Genomic DNA, 25,343 nt, shown 5'->3' with positions numbered 1-25,343 from the left:
ACCGTAAATGTATATTTCTCAGCTGGATTCAAAGATATTGATGCCGGGGAGATTGCGTACTGATGAAGGTTTCTGGATTCAAAATCCCTTCTGCTCTGGGGGTATGGAAAATGACCCCTCGGCCGCACCGTTGCCATGGTTACCCCAAGTGCCTGCCATGGTTTCCATTTTTCTCTTCCTGACATCATAATCTCCCCCCCAGCCCCCGTTCCAAGACCGTCCCCATCTTCTCACCGCCGCTGGGCCACGCTGACCTGCTTCTCCCAGCCCTCCAAGGCCCCGCCACACCGTCTGAGGTTTCGATTTGTTGTGTCTTTCAAGCGTCGCTTATAATAAGAAGCGTAAAAATCATCGTGGCGTCCTTTCGGTACTTACTGTGTGCCGAGCACTGTGCTGAGCACTGGGGTAGCTGATGGTTTTGATGCTTTGATGGTATCGATGCCTGTCTACTTGTTTTGTTTTGTTGTCCGTCTCCCCCTTCTAGATTGTGAGCCCGTTGCTGGGTAGGGATGGTCTCTATCTGTTGCCGAATTGTACTTTCCGAGCGCTTGGTCCAGTGCTCTGCACACAGTAAGCGCTCGATAAATACGATTGAATGAATGGGGTAAGTAGACGATAATCAGGTTGAACCCAATTCCTGCTTCACAGGCTAACAAGGAGGGAGGACGGACAGGTGTTTAATTCCCATTTTACCAAAGTGGGATTAGAACTCAGGTCCTCTTGATCCCCCCACAAGGCCTGGGCTCTTTCCAATAGGCCGCCCTGTTTTTCCTCATTTACCCTCAGGTTCCGCTGCACAAAATCAGGTCGATCCAGAACCGGGATTAATGTGTATCTGTTGAATAATCGTGTATATAAATTGAACCCCCAGGGAACGCCATCTTTCTCAATGTTGGGGAAGCGGCGTGGCTCAGTGGAAAGAGCCCGGGCTTTGGAGCCGGAGGTCATGGGTTCGAATCCCAGCTCCACCACACGTCTGCTGTGTGACCTTGGGCAAGTCACTTTAACTTCTCTGAACCTGTTACCTCATCTGTAAAATGGGGATTAAGACCGTGAGCCCCACGTGGGACAACTTGATCACCTTGTATCTCCCCTCCAGCACTTAGAACAGTGCTCTGCACATAGTAAGCGCTTTACAAATGCCATTATTATTATTATTATTATCTACATTGGATGAGTTGAGGAAGTGTGATTTAAAAGCACCGTCCCCTCCCTCCACGCTTTCCCGGTCGTTTGTTCCCCCCGAGATGTATTTAGCGTCACTTCACTTCTCTGTGCCTCAGTTTCCGCATCTGTAAAACGGGGATTAAGACTGCGAGCCCTACGTGAGACACGGACTGAGTCCAACCTGATTATCTAGACTGTGAGCCCACTGTTAGGTAGGGACTGTCTCTCTATGTTGCCAACTTGTACTTCCCAAGCGCTTAGTCCAGTGCTGTGCACACAGTAAGCGCTCAATAAATGATTGATTGATTGATCTTGTATCTACCCTAGTGCCTAAGACTGGCACATGGTAAGCGCTTCCTAAATACCATAATGATGATTATTATCAGTGAATATTTCCCCTTCTTTTCCTTGTCAAGACAGGAGGCGAGGCCGGAGACCGCCACCCGGGTGGCGGAGCAGCGGCGGCGGCCGGGAGATGCCAGCCCCTCTCCGTAAGGAAAGCATCCCGGCCGGGAGGGCCAGGGCGAGGGGGCTTTGGGGGGCTGGGATGGGAATTTGGGGGTGTGCACTGTGTGTCTGTGCCGGGAGTGACTGGGAGCCCACTATTGGGTAGGGACCGTCTCTATATGTTGCCAACTTGGACTTCCCAAGCGCTTAGTACAGTGCTCTGCACACAGTAAGCGCTCAATTAATATGATTGATTGATTGATTATCCACCGGCCCCCCACCTTGGCATTGCCTGCTCCAGCCTAGACCACGTGCCCGGAGGCCCGATTCCCTCAGGCGTGAGGGTGGAGGGCGGCCCACGGGTCACCCCTCGAGGCGTCGGACTCCGGCGTCCCGGGCCGGGCGACCTTCGGCCGGGGCAGGGGGGCCGTTACTCCCAGACTTGCCCAACCCTCGGCCCGTGGCCCGTGGCCACCGTCTCCCCAGCAGAGCCGGGGCGCCCTGGACCGTGGACCGAGCCGCCCGTCTGAACCGAGCGGAGCGTTAACCGACATCCCCCCCGGGGAAGGTCCGCGATCTCGCGGGTGAAGAAGGTAAGCCCCCAGAGGTCCGGCCTATGTGCCAGGCGCTGTACGAAGCGTCTTGGACACCGTCTCTATCCCGTGCGGGCTCACAGTCTCCACAGAGAAGCAGCGTGACGGCTCAGCGGCAAGAGCCCGAGCTTGGGAGTCGGAAGATGCGGGTTCTAATCTCGGCTCCGCCACCGATCAGCTGTGTGACCTTGGACAAGCCACTTCTCTTTACCTCGGTTTCCTCACCTGTAAAATAATAATAATAATAATAACGGCATTGATTAAGCGCTTACTATGTGCAAAGCACTGTTCGAAGCGCTGGGGAGGTTACAAGGTGATCAGGTTGTCCCACAGGGGGCTCACAGTCTTCATCCCCATTTTACAGATGAGGGAACTGAGGCCCAGAGAAGTGAAGTGACTTGCCCAAAGTCACACAGCTGACAATTGGCTGGGCTGGGATTTGAACCCATGGCCTCTGACTCCAAAGCCCGTGCTCTTTCCGCTGAGCCACGCTGCTTCTCTGAAGTCTTAATCCCCATTTTACAGATGAGGGAACTGAGGCACAGAGAAGTGAAGTGACTTGCCCAAAGTCACACAGCTGACAATTGGTGGAGCTGGGATTTGAACCCATGACCCCTGACTCCAAAGCCCGGGCTCTTTCCACAGAGCCACGCTGCTTGGGGATTAAGTTTGGGGATTAAAATGGGGATTAAGACTTGAGAGCCCCACGTGGGACAACCTGCTTACCTTGTATCTACACCAGCCCTTAGAACGGCGCTCGGTACATAGTAAACGCTTAACAAATAACATGATTTATCCCCACTTGACAGGTGAGGGAACTAAGCGCTTACTATGTTCCAGGTACTGTACTGAGCGCTGGGGTAGATACAAGCAAATCGGGCACAGTCCCTGTCTTATATGGGTCTTGGGATCTAAGTAGGAGGGGGAGTGGGTATCGAATCCTGATTTTACAGACGAAGTAACTGAGGCACAGAGAGGTAAAGTGACTTGGCCAAGGTCACGCAGCAGGGATGTGGCAGAGCCCAGGTCACCTGACTCCCATGCCCGTGCTTTTTCTGCTAGGCCTCCTGCTCCTCTTCTAGCTTCCTCTCCTCCCCTAGCGTGGCTCAGTGGAAGGAGAATGGGCTTTGGATTCAGAAGTCATGGGTTCAAATCCCGGCTCCGCCAATTGTCAGCTGGGTGACTTTGGGCACGTCACTTAACTTCTCTGGGCCTCAGTTACCCCGTCTGTAAAATGGGGATTAAGACCGTGAGCCCCCCGTGGGACAAACTTGTAACCTCCCCAGCGCTTAGAACAGTGATTTGCATGTAGTAAGCGCTTAATAAATGCTCTCTATATATACTGCCAGTCCCATCCTCTCCCTTCTGGCTCTCCTCACCCCTCCTCCAGGAGGCCTTCCCAGACTGAGCCCCTTCCTTCCTCTCCCCCTCGTCCCCCTCTCCATCCCCCCCATCTTACCTCTTTCCCTTCCCCACAGCACCTGTATATATGTATATATCTTTGTACATATTTATTACTCTACTTGTACATATCTATTCTATTTATTTTATTTTGTGAGTATGTTTGGTTTTGTTCTCTGTCTCCCCCTTTTAGACTGTGAGCCCACTGTTGGGTCGGGACCGTCTCTCTATGTTGCCAACTTGGACTTCCCAAGCGCTTAGTACAGCACACAGTAAGCGCTCAAGAAATACGATTGATTGATTGATTGACAAGTCCCCTACTAGTTCCTGGTGTCGGCTCCCTCTCTTTCCGACTTCCATCTTTCCTCCTCCTTTGTCAGTCTTAATCTTTGTGGTGTGGGAGTGTATAGACAGTCCGGGCTGATGAAAGGCCATCCGCAACTTTGATCCCAAACCATCTATTAGGTAGCCGCCAGTTTCCCTTTGCCAACAACAACATGGAGCGCCACGGAAGTAGTCTTCATGCGGGGTGCACCTGGGGCCTGGAGAACCAGGCTGCTTCTCTGGGCACCGTTATCATCATCATCATCATCATCAATCGTATTTATTGAGCACTTACTATGTGCAGAGCACTGTACTAAGCGCTTGGGAAGTCCAAGTTGGCAACACATAGAGACAGTCCCTACCCAACAGTGGGCTCCCAGTCTAAAAGGGGGAGACAGAGAACAAAACCAAACATACCAACAAAATAAAATAAATAGGATAGATATGTACAAGTAAAATAAATAAATAGAGTAATAAATATGTACAACCATATATACGTTATCCCTACATGGGGGGTGAGCCGCTCCAAGATGGGACTCCCGTCTCAGAGGAAGGCGCCAACGAAGGTTCAGACGTCCTCCCCTGCCCTCGGGATCTTGCCAACTTGTACTTCCCAAGCGCTTAGTACAGTGCTCTGCACACAGTAAGCGCTCAATAAATACGATTGATTGATCGGAAGAGCCCAGATGGGCCCAGGGTCTGAATTCCCAGGCGTAGGGCAGGTGCCCGGGGGGGCACAGGTGAGTGAGTTGGCACCTCTAGCCGGCCCTCCGGACGGTCCGGTCGGTCGCGGCGGCCGAGCGGGAGGAAGCGTTAAAGCCTCTTCTGCATTTACGGAAACAAGATCATTCGGGGCGAGTCTCCCTGGGAAACCGACGAGGGCCAGAGGGAAGCGGTGCGGCCTCCCTAAGTGTGGGAGGACCCGGGTTCTAATCCCCGTTGTGCCCCTCATCCGCTGCGTGACCGTGGATGAGTCTGTGCCTCGGTTGCCCATCTTTAAAATGGGGACAAATCCCTCACGTTCAGACTGTGTGCCCCATGTGAGACAGCCTGTACACCCTGATTCTCATGTATCTATCCCTGTGTCTTTTGCCTGCTTGGAAGCATTCATTCAATCGTATTTATTGAGCGCTTACTGTGTGCAGAGCGCTGTACTAAGCGCTTGGGAAGTACAAGTTGGCAACATGTAGAGACGGTCCCTACCCAACAGCGGGCTCACAGTCTAGTCTAGAAGCAGCACGGTTTAGTGGATTAAGCATGGGCCTGGTAGTTGGAGGGACCCGGGTTCTAATCCCAGCTCCGCCACACGTCTGCTGTAGGACCTTGGGCAAGTCACTTCTCTGAGCCTCAGTTACCTCCCCTGCAAAATGGGGATTAAGAAGGTGAGCCCCATGTGGGACAGAGACTGTATCCAACCTTGTACTTCCCAAGCGCTTAGTACAGTGCTCTGCACATAGTAAGCGCTCAATAAATACGATTGATGGTGATGATGATTAAACTGTACCTACCCAGCGTTCAGAACAGCGTTTGGCACATAGGAAGCACTTAAGTCGAAAGATAGTCATTATTGTCATTATCATGTGGATTCTGAAATGCACTGGGGAGCTGGGAACAGAGGGTCTTGGGTTCTCAGGCTCTATCTGGACGTCAGTGGCGATCCTTTCTATTTCTGGGACGATATTCCAGAGACCCCGCTGGCACGTCCGTCTCCACCTCCCACTGGGCAGGTTGGGAAAGCTTGGGTGTCCTGAGATAATAATAATAATAATAATAATAATGGCGTTTATTAAGCGCTTACTATGTGCAAAGCACTGTTCTAAGCGCTGGGGAGGTTACAAGGTGATTAGGTTGTCCCACAGGGGGCTCACAGTCTTAATCCCCATTTTACAGTTGAGGTAACTGAGGCCCAGAGAAGTTAAGTGACTTGCCCGAAGTCACACAGCTGACAATTGGCAGAGCCGGGATTTGAACCCATGACCTCTGACTCCAAAGCCCGGGCTCTTTCCACTGAGCCACGCTGCTTCCCCTGTTCCCCAAAGAGTCCCCGCCCCACACAGAAGCCAGAACGTGGCGAGCCCATCCGTAACGAGAGAGCGATGTGGGGGAGTGGGCCGTTTGTAGGAGCCGGGGCCGGGATTCGGATACCAATTAAGCACTTTCCGGGCGCTAAGCGCTGGGATGTGTACCGGAGAATCAGAATGGACACATTCCCAGGTCTACTCGGGACTCATGGTCTCTCTTATCCCAGCTTTTCCGATTAGAAAACCAAGGCCCAGGGGGGTTAAGCGACTGGCCAAGATCACCCAGCATTCCGGGCACAGAGCCGGGAGTAGAATCTGGGACTCGCGGGGCCGGGCCCTTCCCCGGAGGCTGAGGATCGGCAGCGGTGGATAGAGCGGTCGATCCCCTGTTGCCTCTTGGTATGTGAGTCTCCGGGATTCGAAGAACTAAGGCCTTCTGTCCCCGCAGGGAAGATGAAGAACGAAATCGCCGCGGTGGTCTTCTTCTTCACCAAGCTGGTCCGTAAGAACGACAAGCTGGGCAAGGAGGCCGTGGAGCGCTTCGCCGAGAAGCTGACCGTGATTCTTCAGGAAAAATACAAAAACCACTGGTACCCGGAAAAGCCCTCCAAAGGACAGGCCTACAGGTACCCGAGGAAACCGAGCCCGGTGGCCGGCATCGGGGCAAACAGCCGGGGCCACATCCCTCGGGGGAGCTACGGGGTCTGGGGGAACTGTGGAGTTGGGTTAGAACCAGGGCCCCTGGGCTTTGAGATTGGTCCTCTCTGACCAACACCCATAATATAGTAAGGGCAGTCTGATTGACACTTTGATTTTTCAAGCGGCTAGCCCATCGGCGATCTCATCTGATCCTCCCCACCGCCGGGGAGGACACGGTGCATCCCAAGCCGTCGGGCCCAAGGAGGCTGAACCCAGATATCCTTACTCCCAGACCCCCCCCCAACCCTAGGGCCTCTCTCCCGGAGGGCCAGTACGGACAACTCCGTCCCCAGCAAATGTTGCCAGTTTTCCCGGAGCGCTCTCGGGGAAGCGAGGAACTCCTGCTCGTGGTGGATGTCTGTCTTTCTGGCCCGCCCCACTCCTTGGGGTCAGAATTAAGGCCTTGGAGATGATGCGGGGATCCTTTACACAGTGTCTGTCAGGAGCGTGACTGGCCGCCCGGCGGATCAGTCTCGGCTGTATTTTTTGTTTGTAACGGCATCTGTTATGCGCTTCCTATGTGCACCGTTTTAAGCGCCGGGGTGGATGCGAGCCAGTCGGGTCGGACACAGCCCCCGTCCCACGTGGGGCGGGCGGTCTAAAGAGGAGGGAGAATGGGTGTTGAATTCCCGTTCATTCGAGGATACCGATGCCCAGAGAAGTGATGTGACTCGCCCAACTCTTATCGGGTCCGGCCGCTTCCCTAGATCCCTGTATCACGTAGTCGGGTGGCCTGGGGCGTGGGGACCGGGGTGAGGCGGGCGGAGAAGCTGCCCCCGACTGACCCCGGCCCTCGGTACCCCCGCCTGGCCCAGGTGCATCCGCGTCAACAGGTTCCAGAGAGTGGACCCAGACGTGCTGAAAGCGTGCGAGCACAGCCGCATCCTGTACAGCGACCTGGATCTGCCCCGGGAGCTCACGCTCTGGGTGGATCCGTGTGAGGTTTGCTGCAGGTCAGTGGGGCGGGGACCCCCGCGAGGTGGGCTGCGGGTCAGTGGAGGGGCCCGGGGGGCGGCCTGCCCGATGGGCTTCCTCAACCCAAGGGCTTCTCGGGGACTCTCCCCGCCTCTCCAGGTACGGGGAGAAGAACAACGCGTTCATCGTGGCCAGCTTCAAGAGCGGGGACGAGAACAAGGATGAGATCTCCAAGAAAGTGACCAGCGCCGTGGACAAGGTCACCTCCGACTACCACTCGGGCTCGTCCTCGGACGAGGAGGGCTGCAAGGAGACAAAGCCCGTGCTGGCGGCCGGCCGCCCGGCCCGGGCCTCCGAGGTGACGGCGCGGCGGACGGGGCTGGAGCTGGGGGGAGGCGAGCCGGGGATTGGGGCTTCAGGGAATCCTTGGGATCCCGCCGTGACCCGGACCGCGCCGTCTCCGCTCCAGTCGGCGATCCGGCCGATGGCCCCCTGGAGCCCCCTGCCCCGGCGCAACCTGGTGACCTCCTACCGAGGATTCGGCTCCCAAGGCTCCCACCTGCCGCCCTTCCCGCTGGGCTACCCGCACCCGGGCAAGAGAAGCCAAGCCTACCACCCGGGGCTGTGGGCGCCTCCTGCTCTGCGAGGGGAGCCCCGACCCTTCTGGCCGAGCCCCCAGATGCCGGCGCCTCCTCCGCAGTAGCCCTCCCCGGATGGCGGGATCCGTGTGAGTGGACGTGCGCGGGAGGTCGGGGGTCCCCGCGGGCGAATCGGGCGGAAAATACCACAGCGGCGGTGTTTCTGGAAAACACCAAAATAGCATAGAGATGCTGAACTAGGTTGAAAAATGTCCCCAAGGTTGGTCAAGGGCCCGGGCTTCTCCCGGCGGGACGGAGCGTCCGTCCGTGCCGACCCGAGCCCGCCGGACAGATGCCAGGGTGCCCGCGGCGTCTAGTGAGCCCGCTAGTTGAGGAAGTCGCGGTCGCCCAGGCCGGACCGGCCCGCCTGACACGTCCCTCGCCATCGGACGGCTTCTGGTCCGTGGTCTCCGTCGAGGCCAATCCCATTCCCGTGTTTTTATGTTCCTGTAGTGGCCAATAAAAAAGCAAGCTGGTTTGAGGTTTGAGCAGAATGGCTGTGAGTCGGGCCTGTGTGTTGTTTGCGTGGTGGCGGTGTTGGGCGTGAGGATGGGTAAGTCCCGGAGAGGGAGGGCAGGGGGACGGCGTCCGGTCCGGGCCCGGCCCCGTCGGCGGGAACGTGGGCGGGCCGGGGCGTCCGAGACCCCCGGGAGGGCCCTGGGTGGATGAAGACGCAGGGTGGTGTTTCCTTGCCGACCCGTCACCCGAGAAGTCACTGCTCAAGGAGCCGAGTTCAACCTCGGGGCGGTTCGGGAGTCGACAGTCTACCCCTCCGATTTAAGTCTCAACCCCCGACCTGTGGAAATAATCTTCCGCTCGACTGATTTCCCCCCAGGCGCTAATCTGTTTTCACGTGTCCTCCCCGCATCCCCTAGTAGACCGTAACTTTTGTGTGGGCAAGGGTCGCGTCTGCGGACTGTGTTGTGTCGTACTTTCCCAAGCGTTGAGCACCGTGCTCTGGACTCGGGTGAACGCTCAAGATCTGCCTTGGATGGATGGATGGATCGGGAGACCCGGCTCACTTGGCGTCCCAGTTCCGCCCCTCGCTGGGCCTCAGTTTCCACAGCCGCACTGTGCAGGAGACGGTGCCCGTCCCCCTCTGCTTCACGGTATTTATCGGGCGCCAACCGGGAGCCCAACACCGGACTGCGCGCTCAAGCGGACACGATCCGCGGCCTCAAGGAACTCAGGCTCTAACGGGGGCGGGGGAGCTGGACCTGGGTTCTAATTCTGCCTGTGCCAAGTGCTTGCTGTGTGATTTTGGATGATGGATTGATGAGAACCGTGGTATCTGTTTAGCGCTTACTCTGTGCCAAGCGCTATGCAAAGCACCGAAGCCAATCACGTTGGACACAGTCCCCGTCCCACATGGGGCCCACTGCCTTATTCCCCCCGATTTTACAGGTGAGGGAACTGAAGCCCAGAGAAGTGAAGTGACTCAGTGGTTCCCAGAGCAGACAAGTGGCAGGGCTGGAATTAGAATTTAAATCCTTCTGGTCTTGGGCCAGTCACTTCACTTCTCTGTGTCACAGTTCTCACTCCTGCTAGGTTTTGTGAGCCTCATGCAGCACAAGAACCTAATTTGCTTGTATCTCCCCTAGCGATTAGAACAGTGTTTGACTCGTAGTAAGCGCTTAACAAATACCATTAAAAAAAAAAAAGAGCAAGAGAAAGAAAAATCAATCTCTGGTCTGGTCACCTCTCTCCCAAAGGGTCTTCTCTGCTTAAACCGTCTTCTTCTCCTTGACCATTTCTCCATCCTGTTATCTATGTACTTGAATCCTTACCCGTGGGGCACTTGGTGTTCATCCCCACCCTCGTGAGCCCACTGTTGGGTAGGGACTGTCTCTATGTTGCCAATTTGTACTTCCCAAGCGCTTAGTACAGTGCTCTGCACATACTAAGCACTCAATAAATACGATTGATGATGATGATGATAATGTACATAACCTTAGTGTATTCATTCATTTATTCAATCGTATTTATTGAGTGCTTACTGTGTGCAGAGCACTGTACCAAGCACTTATTCATTTACATTAATGATCATTTTCCCCCTTTAGCTATTAAGTTCCCTGTGGGCTGGGAACGTGATGATGGCAACTGTGGTATCTGTTAAACTTAGCACTGGTGGGGGGACACAGGCAAATTGGGTTGGCCACAGTCCCTGTCCCACATGGGGCTCACCATCTTAATCCCCATTGTACAGTTGAGGCAGCCGAGGCCCAGAGAAATGAAGTGATTTGCCCAAAGTCATGCAGCTGGGATCAGAAAAAAATATGGTATTTGTTAAATGCTTCCTATGTGCCAGGCACTATACTAAGTGCCGGGATGGATACAAATAAATCTGGTTGGACACAGTCCCCGTCCCACATGAGGCTCACGGTCTCAATCCCCATTTTACAGATGAGGTAACTGAGGGGCAAGGAAGTGACTTGCCCAAGGTCACACAGCCGACAAGTGGCATAGCTGAGATTAGAACCCATGACCTCCTAACTCCCAGGCCCGGGCTCTATCCGTTAGACCATGCTGGTGTCCGATGGACTCTCTCAGGATTTTAGGACAGTGCTCTGCCCACAGTAAGTGTTCGGTCAATACCATTGATTGAGTTTATCGAGCATGTGCCTCTTGAAGTGTTTGGAAAAGTACGATACGACGCTGTCGGAAGCTAGGATCCCTGCCTACGACGAGCTTACAGTCCCCCGGGGGAGATGGGTATGAAAGTAGGTTAGGGAGAGAATATCACAACCCCAGCGTAGTGGGGCCGGGGTGAGCATCCAAATGCTTAAGTGGTTCACTGCCGAGCGCGTAGCGGACGCGGAGGAGAGGAAATGGAGTGCTCGGTCTGGGAGGGCCTCTCGGAGGAGACGTGATTTTAGGAGGGTCGCGTGGGCATGGAGAGGGACAGTTGGATGGACGGCAAGGGAGAGAGAGGTGGGTTCGGCGTGGGAGGAGCGGGGCACTTTGAGGCCGACGGGGATAGTTCTGGTCAAAGTGGGGATGGTTAACGGGTAAAGGCTCTTGAAGATACGGGAGTTGTGCACAGCACCATTTTTGAGGAAAAGCGGATCCGGGGAGCAGAATGGAGAGGCCAGAGGGTACCACGGACACGGCGAGCGCATGGACCAGTTCGGACAGAGGAGAGAGGGCCGGATCCCGGATACATCGCGGAGGTAGAACTGACGGGCTCCGGGGCCCCATGGAGTAGGCGGGTCGGAGGTGAGATGCGGTGATGGTTTTTATTAGCACTCACTGTGTGCAGCAGAGGACTGTGTCCGTGCCGAGCACTCGGCGGAGTGAGCTACAACAGAGGTGGTGGTCATGCTCCCCACCCACCAGGAACTAGGGGTCTCCTGGAACTGGGTTCGAGAGGCAAGTCGTGTCGGGGAGGATGTTGGGGGTGCAGGTCCAACAGGTGGGGAGCAGAAGGTCTCCCAGGGCAAGATGAGGAGTTCAGTTCTCTCGGGGCGTCAGTCGTTGGTCTGGCTCAGTGGCCGGCCCTGGCGTCACTCAGCAGGTCAACCCGAGGCCCGGCCGGTGGGCTTTTGTCTCCCCAACTGATCTCATCTCCCGCCGGAGCGGAGCGGAGTCACCCCCAGATCCCAGAATGCCCAGTGTTCAAACGTCCAGAGTGAAAGCCCCTCCCTCCATCCAGATGAGGACGGGGTTGTGGCTCCCTGCGTGGATGGGTCCGGTCATCTTGGTGCGCTATTTTGTGTCCCCTAAGCAGGAAGGCTAGCAACTTGTCCCCGAGTCGATTCGAGAGGAAGATGGATTTAGACGATCTCGCCTGGATGTTGATGTCGGAAGAGGCCGCAACCATCCGGTTCGGCACGGTGAACCTCAGGCCGGGATGCCTCGCCGCCTCCTCGACCCCCCGCGTGATTCCGGAGGGTCCTCGGACGTCAGACCACCGTGACCCCGTCGGGCTCCGACTAGAACAAAGAAAACATCCAACTCTGACGGTCCGATTTTTCTTTCCCAAACCTCAAGTGCCCTGCCCGGTCACGGCAGGCCACGTACTCTTTTACAGGGCGACGCGAAGGCTTACGCTTTTTGTTGTTTTTTTTTTTAACAAGCACCCACGGCTGGCCTTGGCAAGGAGTTTAGACCCGTCCTGGGAGTCTCGCGTCCCACCCGCACATCTCGTTCCCTCCACGTGCTACCCTTTGGCTCAATACTGGGGCCAGGGGCCATTGTCCCCACTCCATTTAGCAGCCTGCCCATCTGCCGGCCTTCCGCGAGGCTCCAGGAGGTTTTGTTTGCGGCACGAAGCTGAGCGGGCGCATCTCGGGCCCTTCTAGGTCACCCGGTGAAGGAGTGGCATAGGCGCTCGCCGGAGTCTCGGAACGGGTAAGCCATGGGCAACCGGTACCCCGAGGGCACTGCAGGACCGCACCGTTCACTAGGCGAGATGGGAGTCCCCTTGCAGCTGGCATACACTGGCATCCCCCCGGGAATGCCACGACAGGACAGGAGGCGGTTAAAGGGGACCCTTCCTCGTCTGATGCTCTTGGGGAGGTGATGGGTTCTGGTGTCCCCCATTTCCTTGCAGCCAGAAATTCATTCAATCGTATTTATTGAGCGCTTACTGTGTGCGGAGCACTGGACTAAGCGCTTGGGAAGTACAAGTCGGCAACATATAGAGACGGTCCCTACCCAACAGCGGGCTCACAGTCTAGAAGGGGGAGACAGACAACAAAACATATTAACAAAATGAAATAAATAGAATAAATATGTACAAGTAAAATAGAGTGATAAATATGTACAAACATATATACAGGTGCTGTGGCCGTGAGTACACTACAAGAGAATTAGCAGAGACATTTCTTGACCATAATGAGCTTACAGTTTAGCGCGGGAGATAATAATAATAATAATAATGGCATTTGTTAAGTGCTTACTATGCGCAAAGCACTGTTCTAAGTGCTGGGGAGGTTACAAGGAGATCAGGTTGTCATCATCATCATCATCATCAATCGTATTTATTGAGCGCTTACTAGGTGCAGAGCACTGCACTAAGCGCTTGGGAAGTACAAGTCGGCAACATATAGAGATGGTCCCTACCCAACAGCGGGCTCACAGTCTAGAAGGGGGAGACAGACAAGAAAACATATTAACAAAATGAAATAAATAGAATAAATATGTACAAGTAAAATAGAGTGATAAATATGTACAAACATATACACATATATACAGGTGCTGTGGCCGTGAGTACACTACAAGAGAATTAGCAGAGACATTTCTTGACCATAATGAGCTTACAGTTTAGCGCGGGAGATAATAATAATAATAATAATAATGGCATTTGTTAAGTGCTTACTATGCGCAAAGCACTGTTCTAAGTGCTGGGGAGGTTACAAGGAGATCAGGTTGTCATCATCATCATCAATCGTATTTATTGAGCGCTTACTATGTGCAGAGCACTGTACTAAGCGCTCGGGAAGTACAAATTGGCAACACATAGAGACAACAGTGGGCTCACAGTCTAAAAGGGGGAGACAGAGAACAAAACCAAACATACCAACAAAATAAATAGGATAGATATGTACAAGTAAAATAAATAAATACATAAATAGAGTAATAAATAGGTTGTCCCAAGTGGGGCTCCCAGTCTTAACCTCCATTTTACAGAAGAGGTAACTGAAATGCCCCCGAACCCACGAAGGGGCCGAAGGGAAAGAGAGGGGAGAGTTGCTTGGGCCACAGATGGCGGGCCACAAGCCGGCTTCTTCAAGGGGGCTGACCGTTTGTTCGTTCTTTTAGACTGTGAGCCCACTGTTGGGTAGGGACTGTCTCTATGTGTTGCCAATTTGTACTTCCCAAGCGCTTAGTACAGTGCTCTGCACATAGTAAGCGCTCAATAAATGCGATTGATTGATTGATTGATTGATTCCCTCCATCCCCAGTGCCGGCGGCGAAGCGGAAATCCCCACATCCCCTCCTTGCTAGACGATGGGTCCAGAGGACCGGCGGCGACCACCCCCTTCCCCCACCCACACGGACGCTGCACCCTGAGACGTCAACCTTCACTGTGAAGTTGTCGTACGAGAGGAGGGGATGCTTCTAACAGCTTTCAGCAATCAGTGAGCACTCAGTAAATAGCATCGATCGGTTAACATAATAATAATAATGGTATTTGTTAAGCGCTTCCTATGTGCAAAGCACTGTTGTAAGCGCTGGGGGGATACAAGGTGATCAGGTTGTCCCATGGAGGGCTCAGTTTTAATCCCCGTTTTACAGATGAGCTAACTGAGGCACAGAGAAATTGACTGGCCCAAAGTCACGCAACTGACAGATGGTGGAGCAGGGATTTGTGTGGGGGGCTCACAGTCCTAATCCCTGTTTTACGGATGAGGTAACTGAGGCCCAGAGAAGTTAAGTGACTTGTCCAAAGTCACACAGCTGACTTGGAAACTGGGATTTCAGAGCTGGGGTTAGAACCCGTGACCTCCGACTCCCAAGCCCATGCTCTTTCCACTGGGCCACGCTGCTTCTCAAGTAATAGTGATGGTGTTGGTTAAGCGCTTACTATGTGCAAAGCACTGTTCTAAGCGCTGGGGAGGTTACAAGGTGATCAGGTTGTCCCACGGGGGGCTCAGTTTTAATCCCCATTTTACAGATGAGCTGAGGCACAGAGAAGTTGACTTGCCCAAAGTCACACAACTGACAGGTGATGGAGCAGGGATTTGAACCCATGACCTTTGACTCCAAAGCCCGTGCTCTTTCCACTGAAACTTCTATCTGTACCAGGCTGCAGGAATCATGGTGAGCAAAATCTCGGGGTGCCACATTCTGTTGTAATGAATCTCTGAGCCCCGCTGGGAGTTTCAGAGGTTGAAAAATATTTTGACTTTTTCTCACATTTATGGGAGCACCCAGATTATCCTTTAATGCTCTCTGGTGCTCCCAGGCTGTTGCAAAAGTGTTGTTTCCTCCAAGTCGACAAAGCGGTTCCTTGACAGTTGCCCTCGGGAAGAGCCCAAGCGCTCCACTTCTAACCCAGCTGTCCCTCATGATGGCTGTCGAAGAGGATGGTCTTAAGTGTTCCCGGACACGATTCTAGGTAATAATAATAATAATAATAATAATGGTATTTGTTAAGCGCTTACTATGTGCAAAGCACTGTTCTAAGCGCTGGGGGGATACAAGGTGATCAGGTTGTCCCACTTGGGGCTCACAGTCTTAATCTCCATTTTACAGATGAGGGACCTGAGGCACAGAGAAGTTAAGTGACTTGCCCAAAGTCACACAGCTGACAATTGGCAGAGCTGGGATTTGAACCCATGACCTCTGACTCCAAATCCCATGATCTTTCCATTGAGACAAGCTGCTTCTCAGGTAAGGTGAGTATCACTCCAAAGCATGCCAGCCGGAGAGCTCTATCGTCTATAAGGTTGGGGACCCGATCTCCGGTCATTTTGGTTCGCAGGGCAACGCAGACAAGGACAAGCGCTCACACCACATCTTGGTTTCCGTCAGTCCCTACTCCTTTCCTTTCAGGGCCATCCCATCACTCTCCCGGCAGATCCCGTGAGTAAATCCTACTCCTTGTCTTTCAGGGCCATCCCATCACTCTCCCGGCAGATCCCGTGAGTAAATACATTTCCTTGACAGGTGGAAAGCAAATGGGCATCAGGTGGTCTGTGAGATGGGAATTGTGAGGGGGAGGGTTCATTCATTCATTCAATTGTATTTATTGAGCGCTTACAATAAAGCGCAACATATAGAGACGGTCCCTACCCAGCAGTGGGCTCACAGTCTAGAAGGGGGAGACAGAGAACAAAACAAAACATATTAACAAAATAAAATAAATAGAATGAATATGTACAAATAAAACAGGATCAAAGTTTAGCTGTGTGGACTTGGACGGGTCACCAACCCCATCTCCCCGGGGGTGATCCTCTCGTTAACCCGTCTCGGGGCATGGGTGCGTCTTTTGGATGGGCAGCGGGCCCTTGGGTTCTCCCCAGGAGTTGAGTCTAGGACATTTCCTGACAATGTGAGCTTTGGGTTTTTTTTACTAAGCGTATCTTTACAGCTCCGGCTCCTCCCGACACCCCCCGTCTGTCCCCGCCGGCCAACCTGGAGGGGAAAGGCCTTTCTGTGTGCATTTCGGCAGGTGACCTTTTGCTGAGGAGGTCCAGGGTGGGCAAAGCCAAGCGTCCGTGAGGAAACGTGCGGTTCAGAATGTGTGACGTCCCCAGGAGGAAGGACAGACGTGCACAGGCCTGGGTGGGAGAGGCGGAGGGGGTCACTCGCCCCTCCACGGTCCCTTAGGCCGGCTCGGGTCTCCGAACGGCCTGGCGTCCACCGCTGCCCCACCGCCCTGGAGCTAGCCCTCGATTTTTCCTTTTTTAACTTGGATGTTTTTCTGTGTATAGTATATATTTACATCTAAATAGAGTCATTTTTACGCTGGGAAAAGACCTTGGCAGCAATTATTGGAATAAAGAATTGACTACAATGTGGTCTCTTAAAAGGTAAGACTAAGATCGGGTCCAATCCAACGGTTGTGGGGGGTCACCCAGGGATCACAACAGGAGGCGGTTGCGGAGTCCTGGGAGGCAGCGGACACAGACACGGAGGAGATGGCGGGTGGACCTCAGCCTGAGCAGCACCCCCTCGGCTCGGCCCATCTGTCCCTCAGGTACAAAGCTAGGAATCCCTTCTCCTTTCTCCTCTCCCATCTCTTTTCTTTTCCTCCTTTTTTCTTCTCTCTTCTCGTTTCTCTCCTCCTCTCCTTTTTTTCTCCTCTCCTTTCTCTGTTTTCTCCTCCTCTCTTTTTTGTTTTCCTCCACTTTTCCTTTTTTCTTCTTCCTTCTCTTTTTTCTTTTCCTTTTTTCTTTCCTTTTTTCTCCTTCCTCTTTATTCTCTCTTCCTTTTTCTTCTTTTTTCTCTTCTCCTTTCTCTTTCTCCTTTTTTCTTCTTTCCCCTCTCCCATCCCTTCTTTGTTCTTTCTCCTTTCTCCTCTCCCATCTCCTTTCTTTCTCCCCTCCTCTATCTCTTCCTCCTTTCCCCCTCTTCTCCTTTCTCTTTTTGTTCTTTCTCCTCTCCCATCACCTTTCTTTCCTCCTCTTTTTTGTTCTTTTTTTCTTTTCCTTTTTTCCTTCTCCTTGTTTTTTTCTTTCCTCCTCCCTCTTTTGTTTTCTTTTCCTCCTTTTTCCTCTCCTTTCCTTTTTCTCCTTTTCTTTCTCTTCTCTCCTCTTATTACCCTCATCTCCCATCTCTTTTTTGTCCTTTTTTATTCTATTATTTTTTCCTCTCCTTTCTCTTTATTTTCCTGCTCCTCCCTTCTCCTTTTTGTTCTTTTTTCTTCCCCTCTCCCCAACTCCTCTCTTCATTCTTTCTCCTCTTCCTTGTCTTCTCCTTTCTTTTCATCTTTTATTCTCCTCTCCCCCTTGTCTCCTTTTTCTCTTCTTTCTGTTTTCTCTTTCTTTGTCTCCTTTAACCTTTTTGTGTTTTCTCTTCCTTCCTTTCTCCTCTCCCATCTCCTTTCCCCTCGTTTTCTCCTTTCCCATTGCCTTTCCTCTCTTTTCCTTTTTTCTTTTCTTGTTTTTTGTTTTCTTCTTTTTCCTCCTTTCTCCTCTCCTTCCCCCTTTTCTCCTTCCTCCTTCTTATTCTTAGTCTTCCTTCTTTCGTCCTTTTTTCCTTGCTTCTCCTTTCTCATTTTTGTTCTATCTCTATTTCTCCCTTCCTCCTTTACTCTTCTCTATTTTATCTCCTTTCTCCTATCTCTTCCTTTTCCTCCTCCTCGCTTTTCCTTTTTTCTTCATCCTCTCCCTTGTCTTTTCTTTTCCTCTTTATTTCCCTCTCCCCCTTGTTGTCTCCTCTCCCATCTCCTTTTCCTCCTTTCCCCTCTTCTATCTCTTTTGTTTTCTCCTGTCTTATCACCTTTATCTTTTTTGTTTTCTCCTCCTTTTCTCCTTTTTCCCTTTTTTCTTCTCCTTTCCCTCCTTTTTCATTCTTTGTCTTCCTTCTCTTTTTGTTTTCTCTTCCTTTTATCTCTAGTCTCCTCTCCCATCTTTCTTTTCCTTTTTCTTCTTCCTTCTCTCCTTTCTCACTTTCTCTTTTTTGTTCTTTCTCTCTTCCTTTCTTTTCCTTTTTTATTCTTCCTTTCCTATTTTCTCTTGTTTTTTTTTCCTTTTCATCCTTATCTTTTTTCTCCTTCCCTTTTTATACTCTCTCTTCCCCCTCTCCCTTCTCTTTTTGGTCTTTCTCTTTTTTCTCTCCTCCTCTTCCATCTCCTTTCTTTTCCACCTTTTTTTCTTCTTTCTCCCCTCCTTTCCTTTTTTGTTCTTTCTTTTCCTCCTTTTAATTTCCTCCTCTTTTTTTCTTTCTTTCCTCCTCACTCCTCCTCTTCTGTTTTTTCCTCATTGCTCCTCTCCTTGCCTCTCCTCCTCCTTTACTCTTCTCCTCTTTTTTCTTCTCTTCTCCATTCTTTTCTTTCACTATTCTATACTCCCCCTTTTCTCCTTTTTCCTTCTCCTTTCCTCTTCTCTCGTCTCTTTCTCCTCTTCCATCTTTCTTTTCCTTTTTTCTTTCCGTTCCTTTGCTCTTATCGCCTTTTTCCTCTCCTCTCTTTTCTACCTTCTCTCCTCCTCCCTTCTCTCTGTTCATTCTCTTCTTTACCTCCTTTTTTGTTCTTTCTCTTCTTTGTTCTTTTCTCCCTTTTTGTACTCTCTTCTTTCTTTTCTCTCGTCTTTCTTTTCTTCCTTTTTCCTTTTCTCTCCTTGTGTCTTCCTGTAGGCCCTTTCTGAAAAGTCATCCAATGTCAGAAATGACATTGTGTGGAACATGCACCAATTTCTGACATGTTTGTTTCTGGCATGCATGCCATTTCTGACAGGACATGCGCTCGAAAAAAGGTTGCTTGGTGGTGTGTGCATGTCAGAAATGGCATGCATGTCAGCAATGTCATGTGTGCCATTTCTGGCCCACAGCAGCTCTGTCATGCATGTCATTTCTGGCATGGGACATGTGCCAGAAAGGGTGCATTTCTGGCGGTGCGTGCATGTTATGACACATGTGCCTCTCACATGCCATTTCTGGCGTGATGTGGGTCAGGAGTGACGAGTCTGAAAAGACTTGTAAGAAATGACATGTCAAGTATTCCATCTGATGTATTTTTCTGGTGCATGTCCTGTGTCAGAAATGGCATATGTCACTTCTCTCATGCATGTCATTTTGGACATGCATATTATTTCTGGCATTGGATGAGAGAAAAGGAAAAGAAAGAACAAAAAAAGGATAGTGAGAAAAAGGATAAGTGAAGAAACAAAAAAGAAGAGATGGGGGAGAGAAAAGATGAAAAAAGGAGGAAAAGGAGAGAACAAAAAAGAAAAGAAAAGGAGATGAGAGAGAAGGAAGAAAAGAGGAAATGAAAGGTGAGTAAGAACAAGGAGATAGAAGAAAGAGGAGGAAAAGAAAAAATACAAAGAAGAGAAAGGTGGAGAGAAAGGTAGAAGAGAGGAGGAAAATAAAGACAAAGAACAAAAAGGAGAAAGAAAAGAAAAAAGGAGAAAAAGAAAGAACAAAAAGAGGGGATGAAGCGAAAGGAGAAGGGGGAAGGAAGGGAAGAAAAATGAGAGGAAAAGACGAAGAGAAGGGGGAGAGGAGGAAAATATGCCATATGTCAGAAATGGCATGTCACGTGTAATTTCTAATGAATCATTTCTGACTTATTGGACATCTTTTTTGACATATACCAGACATTACATAGAAATGACATGTCAGAAAAGACATAGGAAGGGCTCCCATCAGAAACATAAAGGACATAATATGACATAAAGGACAAATATGCGGGAGCTTATAGGTATATGTGAATTAACCCATGTCATATATCAGAAATGGCACTTATTTTGGAATTAACACACGTGCTGTATCTGAAGGTAGTGGAATGGGCGGAGAGAGAGAGACCTAGACAGAAGGGGAGATGCGGAGAGAAGACCAAAGGGGTGACAAGAGTGGAAGAGAGGAGTAGATGAGAGAGGGAGAAGAGGAGGAGAAAGGATTCCTGACTGTGTTTGAGGAACAGAGGGGTAGGAGAAGGAAAGGGACTGAAGGGAAGGGCAAGAGAATAACAGGGAAAAGGGATGGACCAGGCAGAGGGGTCGCACCTGGAGAGTTTCCAGTCCTCTGCCAGTCTCAACTAAGGGAGGGAGAGTCGAGCAGAGGCCTGTCCATTCCATTCCTAGCTTGGGCAATGGCTAGCGAGTGGAAGGCCATCTGCTACAAGTCAAAACTCTCCTGTGCTGGGAAGCAGCAGCATGGGAGGCAGCCAAGGGCAGAGACTCAAGTTGACTGCACGGAAGGAGGCAATTGGTAAACCACTTCCAGATTTTGACCAAGAAAACCCTGTGGATACACTACCAGAACAAATGCAGATGTAGGTGGGGGGGGGGCGGCGGGCATTCTGGGAGAGATGTGTCCATGGAGTTGCTATGGGTCAGAGATGACTGCACAGCATAAAAAAAGGTTGAGGGCAGAGGAGCAGAGTGAGGAAAGGAGACAGGAGAGTAGACACTTGCAGAAAACAGACCGGAGACAGGAAAACACAAGCAAACCTAACCTGTTGGCAGAACTTGATTCCGATCTCTCAGCCTTTCAAGCCATCCTCTGTCCAGCCCGTGTTGAATTCCAGCCTGATCCAGCACCCGTGTCCTAGGGAAAAACCATCTCCCCCTCCCACCATAGCTCATACCTCAACTCGAATTGAGCAGGGGATAAATTGTGGGTCACAGGGTCGAGGGACAAGACCCTCTCCCACGGCCGGACTGCGGGTCAGCTTCCTCAACCCTAAAATGAGGGATCAAATCTCTGCACTCCCTCCTTCCGAAGAACAGTGCTTAGCACATAACCAGTCACCTGTCTTGACTGAGTGCTTACTGTATGCAGAACACTGTACTAAGCACTTGGGAAAGTACAACAATGTAACAGACACATTCCCTGCCCACCCTGAGCTTACAGGTCTATCAGGGAGACAGACATTGAGCTTACAGGTCTATCAGGGAGCGAGACATTGATATAAATATAGAGAGGAGTTTGCTACCTCAAGGTCTTGTCTTATAATAATAATAATGATGGCATTTATTAAGCGCTTACTATGTGCAAAGCACTGTTCTAAGCACTGGGGAGGTTACAAAGTGATCCGGTTGTCCCACGGGGGGGGCTCACAATCTTAAAGCCCATTTTACAGATGAGGGAACTGAGGCCCAGAGAAGTTAAGTGACTTGCCCAAAGTCACACAGCTGACAATTGGCAGAGCCGGGATTTGATCCCATGACCTCTGACTCCAAAGCCCACACACTTTCCACTGAGCCACACTGCCGAAGGCCTTCATTCATGCATTCAAGCATGCTTATTGAGCACTTTTGTGTACAGCACTGTACTAAGCACTTGGGAGAGTATGATACAGCAATTAATAGACACATTCCTGGCCCACAACAAGCTTACAGTCTGCTGATGGTGGGGGGAATACAGACACCAATACAAATTAATTTCAAATATGTCATTAATACATTAATAAGTGCTTGGGGGCGGAGGGGAGAATCAAGAGAGCGAGTCAGAGCAATACAGAAGGAAGTGGGAGAAGAGGAAACAAGAGGCTTACTCTGGGAAGGCCTTCTTGGAGGAGATTTGCCTTCAGTAAGGTTTTGGAGGGGAGAGAGTCGTTGTCTGTAGGGTTTGAGAAGGGAGGACATTCCAGGCCAAAGGCAGGATGTGGGCTAGGCGTTGGTGGCGAGATAGGAGAGACTGAGGCACAGTGAGAACGTTAAGTTTAGAGGAGCCAAGTGTCTGAGCTGAGTTGCATGAGAGCGCAGTTAGGGGAGGTGGAAGGGGGAAAGGTGGTGGACTGCTTTAAATGCAGAGGTAGACTGGCAACCACTGGAGTTTTTTGAGGAGAGGAGTGACATCTTAAATGTTTTTGTAGAAAAATGATCTGGAAAGAAGATTGGAGTGGGGAGAGACAGGAGCCTGGGAGGTCGCAAGGAGGTTGAGGCAGTCATATAGGTGGGACAGGATATGTGACTGTATTCGCGTGACAGCAGTTTGGATGGTGAGGACAGGGCGAATTTTAGCAATGTTGTGATGGTGGGACTGACAGGATTTAGTGGTGGACTGAATATGGGGGTTGAATGAGAGAGTGGAGTCTAGGACAATGCAAGGTTACAGGTTTGTGAGACAGGAAGGTGATGGAAAAGTCAGGAGGAGGCCACGTTTTGAGTGGGAAGACAAGGGGTTCTATTTTGGGAGACTGAGAATGAGCAGCCAGAGAGATAGGAGTTTTAAAACCAGGAGAGGACAGAGTCAGTGAAGCCAAGGTTGGATACTTTTCCAGGAGAAGGGGGTGGTCCACGGTGTCAAAAACAGCTGAGAGACGTCAGGAGGATTAGAATGAAGTAGAGACCACTAGGATTTGGCGAGGAGATTAACGGTGACCTTTGAGAGGTTGGTTTCTGTGGAGCGATAGGGGACCGAAGCCAGATTGGAGAGGGTCAAGGAGAGAACTGGAGGAGAGGAATTTGAGACAGGGGTGTAGAGAATTCACTCAAGGAGTTTGAAGATGAACGGTAGGTGGGAGATGGGGCGATAATAGGAGGGAGCCATGGGGTCGGAGGAGGGGTTTTGTTTGAGGATAGCGGAAACATCTTAGGAGAGTTTGAAAGCAGGCATTGGAGAGTGAACAGTTGAAGATGGCTATTAGGGAGGGAAGCAGGGAGGCGGAGAGAGTTCTGATGAGGTGCAAAGGAATGGGGTCAGATGTGCAGGTGGAAGGAGTGGCTTTTTGAAAGGAGGCAGGAGATTTCCCCCAGAGATACTACTGGGAAGGATAGGAGAGTTGGAGAGGGGGCTGGGAAGGGGGAGGGACCAAGGAGGGGCGGGAGATTTTAGGGAGCGCACGCCTGACAGCGTCAATTTTCTGAATGAAGTAGGTGGCCAAGGTCACTGGGGGCAAGGGATGGGGGAGCCGGGGGACACGAGGAAGGAGTTAGATGTCTGGAACAACTGGAGAGGGCAGTGGCCAAGGGTGTCAATGAGAGTGGAGAAATAATTTTGCCAAGCAGAGTTAAAGTACACAAGGGTAAACTTGAAGTGGATGAGGTCGGCCGGCCGTGTAGATTTCCGCCAGCAGTGCTTTGTGGCTCCAGCACGAGAGTGAAGGAGCTGGACTGGGCGGGTGATCCAGGGCTGTGGGTTAGTGGTACGAGATTGACGAAGGGATAGGGGAGCGAGTGAGTTGAGGAGTAGAGCGGGTGGTGTTGAGAGAATTGAATTAGGTCCAGAGATTGGAGGTCTCTGTGGGGGGAACAGTATAGATTTACAAGGACAGAGGGATGTGGGAGAGGAGGCCAGTGAAACAGGAGTTTCGGAGTCGGTGAGGGTAGGGAGTATGCAACAGTTACAGAGGAGACAGAGCGTGTGAGGTGAAATCACACTACAAGCCGAGTCCACCGCCACCCCGCTGCTCTCTAAACCATCCAGAGCGGAGCTTACCTCAAAGGGGTCGCCCAGAAGGCCCTCGTCCGAGCCAGGTCAGGACGTTGCTTCCTCCTGATGGGCGGCAGTTCTGCTCTCCGGAATGATCCACGGCCCTCTCTCTTCAGGAGGCCGGATGGACCGCCGTGGTCCAAGCCCGCCAGGGCCTAATGCTGCCGCCTCGCCCAAGTGCCACGGGGAATCGCGCTTCCCTCATAGCGGGGCAAATCTGAGGCCCGGCTCAGGTGGCTGACAGCACAGGGTGGGAGGACGAGGCCACGAATAATAATGATGGTATTTGTTAAGCGCTTACTACGTGCCAAGCACTGGGGTAGATACAGGTTAATCAGGTTGTCCCACGTGGGGCTCACAGTCTTAATCCCCATTTTACAGATGGTGATGATGGTATTTGTTAAGCGCTTACTATGTGCCAAGCACTGTTCTAAGCACTGGGGTAGATACAAGGTAATCAGGTTGTCACAGTCTTAATCCCCATTTTACAGATGAGGTAACTGAGGGTGGCTTGCCCAAGGTCTCACAGCAGGCAAGTGGCGGAGCCAGGATTAGAACCCACGTCCTCTTACTCCCAAACCTGTGCTCTTTCCACTACACCACGCTGCCACCCCCCATCTCTGCCAAACCAATACATGGGCTCTGCCCCTGTTCAATCCTATAAAGAGCTTACTGTGTGCAGAACATTGTACTAAGCGCTTGGGAGAGCACAATTCAACAATAAAAAGGGCCTAGGTGAGCAGGGCTAGGTGGGCGAGAACTCCCTTCAGCCCAGGACGGGTTTTCAAGGATAAACGCTCAACTCGCCCATTTGAGAGGAAAGGGAAAGTCGGCGGGACGGGGAGGAAGGATCCAGCAGAACGGCGGGACAAAGACCCGGTGAAATGAAGCCACACCACACGTCGACTTTCTAAGCGAGAGGTGGACAGGCCCACCTTCTCCCCCGATTTTATTTCAAAAAGTACACAAGGAGGTCACCAAACTAGAACAAGTTTTTACAGAGGAGATTCTCACCAATTTCAATGCCTGCACCGAAATCCTTCGGCCGGAAGCCGGAATATAAAACCCTGTGGAAACCGAGAGGTCGAATCGGTCCCGGGGGGCCTTCCCCTCGGGGGCTGGTGGGTGCCCGTACGGGCGGGCTGTCTATTGCTCAGATTTAAGGACCGGGCCCGTCGTCGGGAGGGGGCTTGTAACAGGCACGCTGGCCACAGAGCCTTTTGAGGAAAATGCCGGCTTTCGCTGCAGAAGCACCAAGCTCTCCAAACCAGAGGCTTCCATTAAAACTTGCCCGAAACAAACTAGTGAGGAGTACAAAGCACGGGGAACGTAATGAAGATCTCTCGCTATACACGTAACTTCCACATGCCACACGGAGAAGAGTTAAAAAGGGAGCCGACCCTCGCGTCTCTTCTACGAGATACTGCTTGGAGTTGGCTACCTAAAATAAAGGCCTTTTGCCAGACTGGAATAAGGCATTTTTTTTTACTGCACCAGGCCATTAAAAAACAATCCAAAACATTCATGTTATTTCCCAGTTTACCTGCATGCTGGAGCACTCACCACGCTCACTCACACACACCCCCGCCCCCCGCCCCTTGGGCACGAATCATTTTAGCAACTTCTTGCACGGGACCTGCAACGAGATG

General features: G+C 51.6%; 2 protein-coding genes across 5 annotated transcripts in view; one reads left to right on the top strand and one right to left on the bottom strand.

Annotated features, from left to right (window-relative positions):
- The first annotated feature begins 222 nt into the window (after positions 1-222).
- On the top strand, positions 223-8,733 carry BTG3 (BTG anti-proliferation factor 3). Of its 4 annotated transcripts, none has more exons than XM_038766318.1 (8): positions 223-296; positions 1,584-1,658; positions 2,104-2,207; positions 6,402-6,579; positions 7,468-7,605; positions 7,763-7,925; positions 8,037-8,294; positions 8,659-8,733. In XM_038766318.1, exons 4-7 carry the CDS (start codon positions 6,407-6,409, stop codon positions 8,268-8,270), a joined length of 708 nt encoding a protein of 235 aa, XP_038622246.1. In that variant the 5' UTR covers positions 223-296; positions 1,584-1,658; positions 2,104-2,207; positions 6,402-6,406; the 3' UTR covers positions 8,271-8,294; positions 8,659-8,733. The 4 variants fall into 4 exon arrangements, with proteins under 4 accessions (XP_038622246.1, XP_038622243.1, XP_038622245.1 ...); XM_038766315.1 differs by having other exon boundaries at positions 7,727-7,925; XM_038766317.1 differs by having other exon boundaries at positions 2,101-2,207; positions 7,727-7,925.
- A 2,748-nt stretch (positions 8,734-11,481) lies between these two features.
- CXADR (CXADR Ig-like cell adhesion molecule) overlaps positions 11,482-25,343 on the bottom strand; it is a 45,534-nt gene continuing 31,672 nt past the window's right edge. Inside the window, exon 8 of the mRNA XM_038766294.1 lies at positions 11,482-12,137. Within this exon, the coding sequence (XP_038622222.1) occupies positions 12,108-12,137 (30 nt within the window). The 3' untranslated portion in view covers positions 11,482-12,107. The remainder of the gene's footprint in view (positions 12,138-25,343) is intronic.

The sequence above is a fragment of the Tachyglossus aculeatus genome, chromosome 24 (genome assembly GCF_015852505.1).
Source record: "Tachyglossus aculeatus isolate mTacAcu1 chromosome 24, mTacAcu1.pri, whole genome shotgun sequence".
NCBI classification, from domain to species: domain Eukaryota; kingdom Metazoa; phylum Chordata; class Mammalia; order Monotremata; family Tachyglossidae; genus Tachyglossus; species Tachyglossus aculeatus.
This window is presented reverse-complemented; position numbering and strand designations above follow the sequence as displayed.